At 48.3% G+C, this 12235-nt stretch overlaps 1 protein-coding gene across 3 annotated transcripts in view; it reads left to right on the forward strand.

Annotated features, from left to right (window-relative positions):
- The window catches only part of ARMH3 (armadillo like helical domain containing 3), a 223436-nt gene extending 212230 nt beyond the window's left edge, over positions 1 to 11206 (forward strand). For all 3 annotated transcript variants that reach the window (XM_071069234.1, XM_071069233.1, XM_071069232.1), the window contains 2 exons: positions 6842 to 6958; positions 9135 to 11206. In XM_071069234.1, the coding sequence (XP_070925335.1) occupies positions 6842 to 6958; positions 9135 to 9227 (210 nt within the window). In that variant the 3' untranslated portion in view covers positions 9228 to 11206. The remainder of the gene's footprint in view (positions 1 to 6841; positions 6959 to 9134) is intronic.
- The last annotated feature ends 1029 nt before the right edge of the window (positions 11207 to 12235 follow it).

Genomic DNA, 12235 nt, shown 5'->3' on the forward strand with positions numbered 1-12235 from the left:
CAGACACTTTTTCTTTTTTCCCCTCCCTCACATCAGATACTTCCATTTTTCCATTTTCATTGTTTCTATTTGTTTCCATCTCAACAGCCTTCATCCATTTGGCACCTTCTATTTGCTAGGCCCTATCATTTATTTTTTATATTTATTTTGTATACTATCTCTAATCTTCATAATGTTATAAGACGATAGTATTATGACCACTTCACCATTAAGGAAACTAAAACCCAGGTCAAAGTCATATAACTAGTAAATGATGGTTCAAAATTTGAACCTAGGTTTCTGATTTTGTAGCCTCTTTATTCCCCACTACCATCCTGTTAGGTTCCTGGTTTATTTTCTATTCTGTAAGAAGTCTCTGTAAGCTTCTCTGTTAGTATCTTGTGGTCTCAGCCTCATCTGGCAGCCTGGCCCCTAGGAAAGACCATACATGTTGCCCTGGTTGGGAGAGGGCTGGTGGCAGCTTGCCATGTTTTCCCCAAACAGGTTAAACTGTAAATGTCAGCTTAAATTGAGAAGAAACTAATGAACACAAGTTTGCTGCCAGGTCACATCCTATTATTTAGTCGTCCTCTCACTGTTACTCTGCTGGAAATTCAGGTCAACAGAGATTCGAAACTGAGTAATTTTTCAGGCACAAGGCAAAGCCCTCTGGCATTGAGACTGAATAGCCATTGCCAGGAACTTTTCGACGTTGGCGATTCTTGTTTTGCCACTGCTATCTTCAGGGTAGAAATTATTTTGTGTTTCAAAGGCCTTGCTGAAATAAATGGAGCACAGGCTACTGAATAGTCTGTGAGGAATGCATATTATGTGTGCTAAGGTGTGTATGTGTCTGAAACCTTGTCAACAATTTTGAACTAACCTTGTGCACTAGGATCTCATCTACTTCCTGTCTTGAAGACATCCTGATCCTGATGTAGCCAACAGCCTCACAACCTGCATCATGCAAAGCCAGCCCTCTCTGTTTAGTTTTTCTTTAGTATAACCTGTGTCACTTTGCACTACCAAAGTTATCCTGGCCATTCTCTGAGTTCTGGCTGATGCCTTGCTAGTTACACTGAGAATGGTGAGGTCATTGTGAGAGGCTTGCTTTCATATTGCATAGACAATGTTAGCCTGGTGCAGTGGCTCATGCCTGTTATTCCAGCACTTTGGAAGGCTGAGGCGGGTGGATCATGAGGTCAGGAGTTTGAGACCAGCTTGGCCAAAATAGTGAAACCCCATCTCTACTAAAAATAACAAAAAAAATTAGCCGGCATGGTGGTGCGCACCTATAATCCCAGCTACTCAGGAGGCTGAGGCAGGATAATTGCTTGAACATGGGAGGCAGAGGTTGCCGTGAGCCGAGATCGCGCCTTTGCACTCCAGCCTGGGCGACAGAGTGAGACTCTGTCTCAAAAAAAAAAAAAAAAGAATAATAGACAATGTTGTTTTCTCTTCACCAGAATCTGCCATAGGCTGAATGAAGAAGTATGAGGCCCTAGTCCCTGGCTTATGGTTAGAACTATCTTGAGACAGCCATAACTCCAAATACTCCTTGTCACCAGAAAATCTTTCATTATAAAATTAGTAACCATTACTGACTATTGATTATGTGCCAGGCATTGTATAATCATTATCTCATGTTATCTTCACATCAGCCTTACAAGATGTAGATGCTGTTGTCTTCATTTTATAGATACTGAAAACTGAGGCTCAAAGAGATTAAGAAACTTGCATAAATTTATTTTGCTAATTAGTGGTTGACTGGGAACTAAAACGTAGGTCTCTGACCTCAATCCTATGTTCTTGATGACTTCGCTGTCCTCCCAGGCCCCTTACCTCCAGAGACTTCAGGGGCAGATGTTTAGGCCCTCCCAAACATTGCCCGCTTTGTTTTCCCCTTACTTAAGTTGAGGCAAAGTGTTTTGAGGCAAAGAAGAGGGCATGAGATCTTTGAAACTGAGTCCATTTTTGTATCCCTTGTCTTCCACTTGAACCCAGAAGATGTTCCTTTGTGGTGAGGAATCACTTATGCACATAGAATCTTTGGGACAGTTTGAAATAGGCAGGTACTTCCTGGACTGTGAAAGTAGTTACTTTTGAGTCATAGGAGCTGCCTAGGTAGCTGTGTAGCCATTGGGATGACAGTGTTTCCATCAATTGTATGTTATTTAAAAATTTTATTCAGGAACTTAAAAACTTTTATTCCCATGTCATTTTAGGAAGGTGAGTTCAAGTTCCATTTTACAGAGAAAAGGGCTGAGACTCCCAGAGGCTAGATGAATTGTCTAAAGTCCCATAATAAGAGGCTAGGTGAATTGTCTGAAGTCCCATAACAAGAGTAGAACTCCAAGCTCAGTTAATTTTCTTTTCTTTTTTCTTTTCTTTTTCTTTCTTTCTTTCTTTCTTTCTTTCTTTCTTTCTTTCTTTCTTTCTTTCTTTCTTTCTTTCTTTCTTTCTCTTTCTCTCTCTCTTTTTCTCTTTCTCTCTCTCTCTTTCTCTCTCTCTGTTTCTTTCTTTTTCTCTTTCTCTTTCTTTCTTTCTCTCTTTCTGTCTTTCTCTCTTTCTCTTTCTTTCTGTCTCTTTCTCTCTCTTTCTTTCTGTCTCTCTCTCTCTCTCTCTCTCTCTCTCTTCTTCTTTCTTTTTGAGACAGAATCGCACTCTGTCACCCAGGCTGGAGTGCAGTGACATGATCTCGGCTCACTACAACCTCCGCCTCCCGGGTTCAAGTGATTCTCCTGCCTCAGCTTCCCAAGTAGCTGGGATTACAGGCACCTACCACTGTGCCCAGCTAATTTTTGTATTTTTAGTAGAGACAGGGTTTCACCATCTTGGTCAGGCTGGTCTCGATCTCCTAATCTCGTGATCCATCCACCTCGACCTCCCAAAGTGCTGGGATTACAGGCGTGAGCCACCGTGCCTGGCCAGCTCAGTTAACTTTCTATCAGGCTGTTGCCAAGACTCAACTCTCTGTCTCCTAAGGGTCATAGGTGGTGGTGTGAGGATTCCTTGGAGAGCATGTGACCTGTAGGTGACTTACGGGCTTTGAGGCTACCTTGAGCTGAGGTGGCTGGCATGATTCTAGGAAGCCCACAAGCCCAACAGCCGATGAAAGAAGGTAGCCTTGTGCTTGCGGGGGCGTAGACTGTTACCTGATGGATTGGAAAGGGATTTCAACCTGAGAGGGACCTTTAGAGTTGCCAGGAAGCAGATACTGTGGCTGCAAATTGTGGTGAAGCCTCAGGCCTTTAGGCAGAGGCTCTGGGAGATGGCTGTCTGCCTAAGTGTGGCCCTCACCATGTCCCAGGCCAGTGCTGAGACTCAAATGAGACATGTTCCTTAAGTCTGAAACTACAGAAAGCAAAGTCCCAGGCTAGGCAAGTACCTGCTAGTGTTCTGAAGTCTTGGATGGGTTGGGGCCCAGACCTGAGCCTAGAATATCTTTTTCCCTTGGGAGTAAAAAAAAAGTGACAAGGGCAGGAGACAGCAGAGACTAGATGAACTGACAGGCAACTTTCCTTGGGTATAAGAGGAAGAAAGGAAGTAAGCCCACAAGAAAGGGCCAGGGAAGGCCGGGCGCCGTGGCTCACACCTGTAATCCCAGCACTTTGGGAAGCCGAGGCAGGTGGATCACCTGAGGTCAGGAGTTGGAGACCAGCCTAGCCAATATCATGAAACCCGTCTCTACTAAAAAGACAAAAAAAAAAGCCGGGCGTAGTGGTAGGTGCCTGTAATCCCAGCTACTCAGGAGGCTTAGGCAGGAGAATCGCTTGAACCTGTGACGTGGAGTCTGCAGTGAGCCGAGATTGCACCATTGCACTCCAGTCTGGGCGACAAGAGCAAGACTCTGTCTCAAAAAAAGAAAAAAAAAAAGAAAGGGCCAGGGAAGGGGGAGGTGGCAACAGGCAGTGTCTGGACAAGAGGAGAGCTGAGATCACGAGCACCATAAGTCCAGCCAGGCTTCTGGTTTTCTTTTCTTTTTCTTTTTTTTTTTTTTTTTTTTTTTTTTTTTTTTTTGAGACAAGGTCTCACTCTGTCATCCAGGCAGGAGTACAGTGGCGCGATCTCAGATCATGGCATCCTCCACCTCCCGGGTTTCAAGCTATTATCCTGCCTCAGCTTCCCAAGTTGCTGGAATTACAGGTGTGCACCACCACTAATGTTTGTATTTTTAGTACAGACGGGGTTTCACCATGTTGGCCAAGCTAGGTCTTGAACTCCTGACTTCAGGTAATCTGCCTGCCTCGGCCCCCCAAAGTGCTGGGATTACAGGCGTGAGCCACCATGTCCGGCTGCTTCTGGTTTTCTTCCAAGGAGCTAGTAGCTCAGGGACCTTCTCTGCTCTCACCTCCCTGTAACAAACTAAACTAAACCATGCTGGCAAAAGCCAGATTTATTGGGATAGGAAGAAATCACTCTTCTAAGTGAGACCTTAGACCTTCTCCCCTGCCCTGGCAAGAGGAGAAAGTCCAGGTGATCAAAGCAGCCTTACCTGCAGCCTGAGGCTCTCAGGATGTGGTCAAAAGGTACAACCATCTCTTCACATGCAGTAACTTCTTTCGCAGAAATTGACTTTAGCATGACGTTTGTCCTTTGGCACTTGATACCCCTCAGGAAAGGCTGAGTCCAAGTTGCTGGGTCTTAAGCATAGATGAAGCTCCCCAGATTTCAGGGCATAGGAAAACATGTATTATTCTATTCTGCCTGGTTCCTAGGGGCTGATTCCATCTTAGAGGAATTTTGCCTTTTTCTGGGCTTGAGCCATTCACTTCTGAGCCAAGACCTTGGCTGCAGATATTCCAGCCACGAGTCCAGCCCACGTGCATGAGAGGACCAGATTACTTTGTGGGTGACTGCTGTTGCTGGGTACCAGTCCTCCTGCCTACAGAACTGACAAATGGAATGAGAAGTAGAGGAACCAGCCTATACTTCAGTCTATGGGACACACCAGGCAGAATGATCTTGTAGAACTGGGTGTCTGAAGGGAAGAAAGCTGGGCCAGACCTTTGCCCTAGCCGTTCCTTCCTTCCCAAACCAAACTCAGTAACTCTCCCATAGGGACACAAGCCTTCCCTGTGCCGTCCAGCCCTTCTCTCTCCTCAGGAATTTTTGGCAGCCAGAGTGTTTGCTACCAAGTGAAGTCTGCCTGGCACAAATTTGGACTGGTACAGGGAGCAGTGCAGAGGCACCTTTGGGCCCCTCAGGAGCCTGTCCTCCATCCTGACTCTGGCTTATTTCGTCTTCCCAACTCCCTACCCCCTTCTATCAGAGCTGTGTGTTCATTGTCACTCACTAATTCCTCCAAGCTCCCTACTGAGCAGGGAGTGCTCCACAATGCCATAGGCTTTCCTCCAGGTCAGATCAACTTCACTCTGATGATCAGAGTGAATGATCATCCCCTCTCCTGGTCTCCCCTTTCTTCCTAGCTCACTTCTTCTGATTTGATGTGTAGTGCCTCTCCCTCAACTGCCTCTGCCTTTGATTCATGATCTTATAAGCTGAAGTGACATCTGGCCTGGTTATGAACAGTCCCTTCTTTCTGTAACCACAGATATTCAAGGTTCCTGGAGTCAGTGGAAGTCTGAATCCTCCCCACATAGAAAATCAGAGAGGTGTTGTGGGAGGAAAACCCCACAGAACAAAGGCTCTAGCTTAGTCTTGAAAGCGTACCCTATACCCAAAGGCTGGGATGCCCTGAAGTTCAGTCCAGGCACTGGATAAGAAGACTGAGTTGGCACTGAGCAATGAAAACAAGTAGCAGATGGTGCTGAGGAACATCCCAAGACTGAAGAAATGTGGTTCCCAGAATGGGAGAAGGAAGGAGACATTGGCAAAGTCTTACTCAGCAACTGTGACAACCTGGCCAGGGAAAGCTTCAGGATAAGGCTGAGAGCACATTTGTGGTGTCAGGGATACTGGTAAGCTGAGATGCTTACTGTTCTATAACCTCTTCTCATGCTCTTTTACCATACTCAGAGTAAACAGACTTGGTGGCCAGGCTGGGCTGTTCAGGAAAGGCAGGGAATAGAAGAGATTAGAAAGTCGCGGTGGTTGCAGTGGCTCATGCCTGTAATCCCAGCACTTTTGGAAGTCAAGGCTGGTGGATCAACTGAGGTCAGGAGTTAGAAACCAGCTTGGCCAACATGGAGAAATCCCGTCTCTACTAAAAATACAAAAATTAGCCAGGCATGATGACACGCACCTGTAATCCCAACTACTCAGGAGGTTGAGGCATGAGAATTACTTGAACCCAGGAGGCAGAGGTTGCAGCGAGCCGAGATTGTACCACTGCACTCCAGCCTGGGCGATAAGAGTGAGGCTCTGTCTCAAAAAGAAAAAAAAAAAAGAGAGAGAGAGATTAGAAAGTTGGCCAGGCTTGGTGGCTCACACCTGTAATCCCAGCACTTTGGGAGGCCAGCGTGGGTTGATCACCTGAGGTCAGGAGTTCGAGACCAGCCTGGCCAACATGGTGAAACCCCATCTCTCCTAAAACATATAAAAATTAGCCAGCTGTGGTGGTGTGTCCCTGTAGTCCCAGCTACTCGGGAGGCTGAGGCAGGAGAATCGCTTGAACCTGGGAGGCCGAGGTTGTAGTGAACTGAGATCACACCACTGTACTCCAGCCTGAGCGACAGAGCGAGACTCAGTCTCAAAAAAAAAAGAGAGAGAGAGAAAGTGGTCCCAGAAACCTGAGGCATTGTTCCTTGTAGCCAGGCTATTTTCTGGAAGATAAGTAATGAGCAAGGTTTCTTGGGGGTGTTGTCACAGACCAAACCCAAACCAGTAGATCAGCAGCGTGGAGCTAAGGGATGTGGGATTTGCATGGCCTAAGCCCTGCCTGGCTCTTGATGTCCCCCAGGTGCTGGAGGTGGTGAGAGCCAACTATGACACACTCACACTGAAGCTGCAGGACGGCCTGGACCAGTATGAGCGCTACTCAGAGCAGCACAAGGAAGCTGCCTTCTTCAAAGAGCTGGTAAGTGCCCCACCGCCTCTGCCTGTGTCTTAAGGGCCCACCCGCAGCCACTGGGTTCTACTGTGCAGATGGGCTTCTAGGGGACAACTGCGGTTTGCTAAGGGCAGATAAAACAAGACTTGAGGGGTCTGCTGGGATGGGGTATGCAACTTCTCTCCGCCACTGTACCAGGCAGTAAGAGAAGATGCTATTTGAGGTGGTGTTGCCTACTTCTCCTCTGCAGCCATGGAGACAGCCCTTGCACAGCTCCAGCTGGGCCTGGGGTTTGATGTGTGTTCCCAGGGGCAGATCTAGCTCATTATTCCTTAACCTGTCCTCAGGGCAACTAATAAGAGTAATTGATTCTTCTCCTTCTTATGGAATTACTTCTTCCCAAACTCCTAACTGGCCGCTGGTCTGAGTCCCCTCCCGATCTAGTTCTCCAGTCTCCGCTCCCTGCTTTCTAATCACTCAGCTTCCTGCAGCCCCAACCCTTGGGCACTTGGAGCCATGAGCATTTGCTGTGCCTCCTACTTAACTTCCCAGTCAGTGTCTCCACAGAGCTAGCCCTATTGATGGTCCCTTTCCTGCCCTGTACTCTGAGCTGTTCTCAAGAAAAGCTCAGCCTCCCTGCAGTCCTGTCACCCTACCAGCTTGGTTTTACACAAACATCCTGGCTGGGAACTGAGACCAGGACATGCAGGCCTCTGTACCCACTTTCCCTATCCTTAGACCTCCCTCTGCTGGGGCTGAACTTGCATCAGCTCAGCTTTTACTTACCCCATGCCAAGTGTGTGGTAAAGGCACTGCATTTTAGATCATTTGTCTTGTGCTAAACATAGCCCAACTCTGTTCCTGACATGACATTCCTCAGGATTTTGGACTTCCAAAGGGTCAGGAAGACATGTTCTGGGGTGAGTTCATTTGGAACACAGAAATCATTACTGTAAAGTGATAGCAGAGTAGAGCATTTTTATGGAATGGTTGGCAAGTCTTCAAGTTGATGTGGAGGAAGTACTGGGAGCCAGTGGTTAACAGAGAGCAATCTGTGAGGAGCTGGAGAGGGTTACAGGAGCGGTGTCTTGAGGCTCTGAGACACTCACCATGGCCTTACTCATTTCTGCTCATATTCGTTCCCCTAGCACAGGGGAGCAAAGAGGGTCTGGTCCGGTTTGGAGCTAATGAGCTCAAATTTCCTGCTGTTTGCCATGCTGCCCTTTCTTCTGCTTCCTTCCTGACGACTTCATTAAGTTTCCTATAGCATAGCAGAAATTGAAGGAAAGCTTCTGAGACTTTGGGGCCCAGGAGGACACACTGTCCTTCTCCCTCCCTTTTTGTTTCTCAGGCAACCTACACAGCTATTTCCTGTGGGAAAATCTCCTTGAAGAGTCTGCCAGATTCCTCTTGGAACCCTCTCAGAATAGGGACTTGGGCCCTCTGACCCTTTCTCTACAGGCTTTTCCCAGGCTGACCCAGGCAACACTTCGTGCAGGGTTCTGTGGGTAGAGAGTACGTGAGGTGAGCAGTGGGTACACGGCAAGGATACGCCCCAGGCTTTCCTCTCGAGTGGGCAGGCATCTTAGAAGGAGTACTATAGGAGTTAAGAATACTTGGCCCTGCTCCCAAGCTGGGACTCACTAGCAGTGTCACCTGGCCCTGGCCATTGAAATTGGCCTCCTTGGATCATACCCTTACCATCTATGCCAGAAAAGGACTGCATCTCTAAACACTCCTGCCAACCCGAAAATGTAGATAAATCCAAAGGGAGAGTGAAGAGACTAGAAACACATCTAAAGAGAGGTGGTACTAGAGCATGAGTCCTCTGGCCTCAGTTTCTCCTCCTCCATCAGATCACTGAGCAGCCCAGTCCCCCTTCTGCATAGCCAAAGCAGGGACAGAGGCCAGCCTCAGCCCTCCTTTCTTGTCTGTGCCTGATTCTACCTCCCCCAGGAGCCCAGATGTTGTTCTCACATCCTCTAGAGTTTGTTCCTATCAGCCCCTCTTCTCTCCTTCCCTGCTGTCAAGGAACTGTTTGCTCATTTGCCTGCAGGGATAATAGCTGTTAAGGGTTCATTTCCTAAGAGAGACACTTCTAGTGACCCGTGTAGCAGGCACTGTCCTCTCCCGTTTGGAACTGACTCTCTCCTGTTTTCTCTCTGGCTGTGCCCTCCCACCTTCCCCACCTACCCTTTCCCAGGTTCGATCCATTAGCACCAACGTCCGGAGAAACCTGGCCTTCCATACACTCAGCCAAGAAGTCCTGCTCAAGGAGTTCTCCACTATCTCCTGAGGCCACGCCTAACTGAGCAGCCTCTGACTGCCCTTACCCATGAGGATCATGGGCTGGAGGGGGAGTGAGGGGAGAGGGGGCTGCCCCCGAGGTTGCAGAGAAACACAGATACCAAGTTCTCTTGGTGAAGACTACACTTCAGTGGAGCTCGGGCAGCAGGGGCAAGAGGGTCAAGCCAGGGATAATCTTATTTGGGGAGGAATGGGTGGGCACAGTGGGGAGAGGCCTCCAGAAATATGGGGACTTCCAGAGTGGGCTCCCTAACAGCCCCTCACATTTCCAGTCTTGAGGTTACAAGCTGTAGCTACTGACTAATTCTTGGGAGCTGGTGAGGCAAGCCTCAGGGTAATGCCAGCACCCTGAAAGTCAGTGGCTCTGCTCGGCTTCTGAAAACAGATGAACTCTCAGATATAGCTGGAGCTACATCCTGCTTCCTTTGGGCCTGGGGCTGTGCTTGGCTTGAAATCTGTGTCCCCTGCCCCCACTGGCACTTTGTCCAGTCATCAGGACCCTTGGCTCAGATTTAGGGTAGGGTAGGAATGGGGTACCTTTTTCCTTTTTCCTTTTTTTTTTTTTTTTTGAGATGGAGTCTCCCTCTGTCACCCAGGCTGGAGTGCAGTGGCGTGATCTCAGCCTTACTGCAGCCTTCGCTTCCTGGGTTCAAGCGATTCTCCTGCCTCAGCCTCCTGAGTAGCTGGGACTACAGGAGTGTGTGCCATGCCCAGCTAATTTTTTGTATTTTTAGTAGAGATGGGGTTTCACCATGTTACCCAGGATGGTCTCAATATCCTGAGTTCATGATCCACCCGCCTCAGCCTCCCAAAGTGCTGGGAGCCTAGATGTTCTTCTCACATCCTCTAGAGTTTGTTCCTGTCAGCCACCGTGACATGGCCACCGTGCCCGGCCAGTTTTCCTATTTTCTGAATTCAGAGTTGACTCCTCTGGGAAACTGGAGATGAGAATCTGCCCAGTGCTCTGCTGTCTGGCCACCGCCTTTTGAATTTTAGTGTTGGCACTAGGAGTACCGTTATCTTTCCCCTCCTTCTGACCCATTTGACCCATCAGCACAATAGGGTCACAATCTTAACTTTTCATTTCTAATCTCATTTACTCTGTCTTTAGGGTATGTATGAAATAAACATTGACAGGTTTTCTGGAGCCCTCAAGGTGCCTACTTTGCTGGTTCCCTTTCCAGCAGCTCCCCCGCCTCCCTAGCCCCCCCTCCTCTGGCAGCCTCTCCTGCCTCTGCTAAGCTCCCCTCCACGTGTTCCACCCCCTTACCCTGCTGTTGTTTACATCCAACCTGCCTGAGAATTTCCTCTGGGGAGGAATCTGTTCCTGTCGTGGTTTAGTGCCTGGGAGGGAGAGAGCTTCCTGGGGGTAGGGTGCCCTCCATCTGAAACAGGCCAGGTGAGCATCATGCATAAGGCCTCTATTCTGTCCACTCAGATTCTGGGTGGGGCCACAGGCAAATCTGACTTTTGGGGAGTTGGCTTGTGCTTCCTCCCTTGGATAGCTTCCATGGAATCTCTATAGGCTTTCCCCACAGCTGCCTCTGAAATAGCTGCTGCTTCGAGATCCTCCCTTTTTAAAGCACTTTCTAAAGCCCTCAGGATGGCGGGAGCAAACAGCACCGGTATATTCTAGGAATAAGTGGAGGAATTCAGCAGTGAGAGCATGTCTGGGACCACCTGGGCTGCTATCCATTTAACCTAAAATCTCTTTGGGTTACTTGCCCTCCCTGGCAACCAGAGTTCTGGCTCTAACATTAAGCAGCTATGCGCTAGTTCCAGAGAATCCACTAACAGGCTGCCATGTGTAGATGTAGGTTCTTAAGAGATCACAGGCTGGGTCATCTGATCACTGAATGGATAGCTCAGCCTGGGGCATTTAGTATTTTCCCTGGTGATAAACCCCCAAAGCAGCTGGATCTGGAGCTGGTGGCAAGTTGAAATTATTAAAAATTGATTTGTGTGGGACTGTCTTTAGTGTTGCCTTTTTTTTTTTTTTTTTTTTTTCTTAATCTCTGTTGCCCAGACTCATTCCTCAAACATAGAGGTAAGGTAATCTCCTAGGTGTTGCTCCCATCTGGCTAGGGGACCCCTACCCACCCTTGTGAACTCTCCTCCTTCCTCTGAGTCTCCTGGCCCTAGTAGAGGCCAGTTGGGTTCACAGAGCTGTAACCTCCCTTGCCCTCTGGGTAGAAGGAGGGATAAGGGAGTTAGTTCCCTTATCTCCAAACATAGTGGTATTGAGGAGGCAAGCCAACCCATTTGGCCACTTCTGGATTCCTGCCAGCCTTTCCTCCAAGTGAATAAGGATGAGTCAAGGGCATGGGGCACTAAGCAGAGGGCTCCTTGCCCTCCATTATAAAGGCCCTTCTCTTTACCAGTTTATTCACATATACCTATTCCAAGAACTCCAAATGAGAGTGTCCATTCTCTCCTGGAAAACAACCTCAACAGGAGCTGCCCAAGCACTTTCTATGCCCAGCTTCTATGCCAGGTCTGTGGAGGCTCCTCCACAGCCAAGGGAGATCCAATCGCAGGGCACTGCTCCTAAAGACAATCTTACCCTCAGCCACTTGTCCGCCTCTTAGGCTGGAACTCCCACCACAATTCCTGCTGGATTGATTAAATCAAGTGGTTAGAAATTAAAGCTAATTGAAGAAATTAAGTGTGCTTGAGTCACTTTAAAGTTTTTGGTCTTAACAGGTCACTCCTTCAGACCCACCAGACAAGGGCCGCTCATCCTCATAGCAAGGGGTTGGGGGGCTTTTGGGTGCGGAGCCCAGAAGCATCCTGAGGAAGGTCAGACCTGTGGAGCTCAAACATTCAGGATCCATTCCTGGGAGATGAGGGAGCCCAGCTTCTGTGCTAGCCCTGCCTTTGGAAAAGGAGCTAATCTTAAAGAAGGGGTTTCATAACAAGGGCATTTCTTTCCTACTGTGTATCTTGACTTGGATCCCCAAACCTGTCAGTCGCTCCCCAAATCTGCTGGAAAACAAG

The sequence above is a fragment of the Macaca nemestrina genome, chromosome 9 (assembly GCF_043159975.1).
Source record: "Macaca nemestrina isolate mMacNem1 chromosome 9, mMacNem.hap1, whole genome shotgun sequence".
Taxonomy (NCBI): domain Eukaryota; kingdom Metazoa; phylum Chordata; class Mammalia; order Primates; family Cercopithecidae; genus Macaca; species Macaca nemestrina.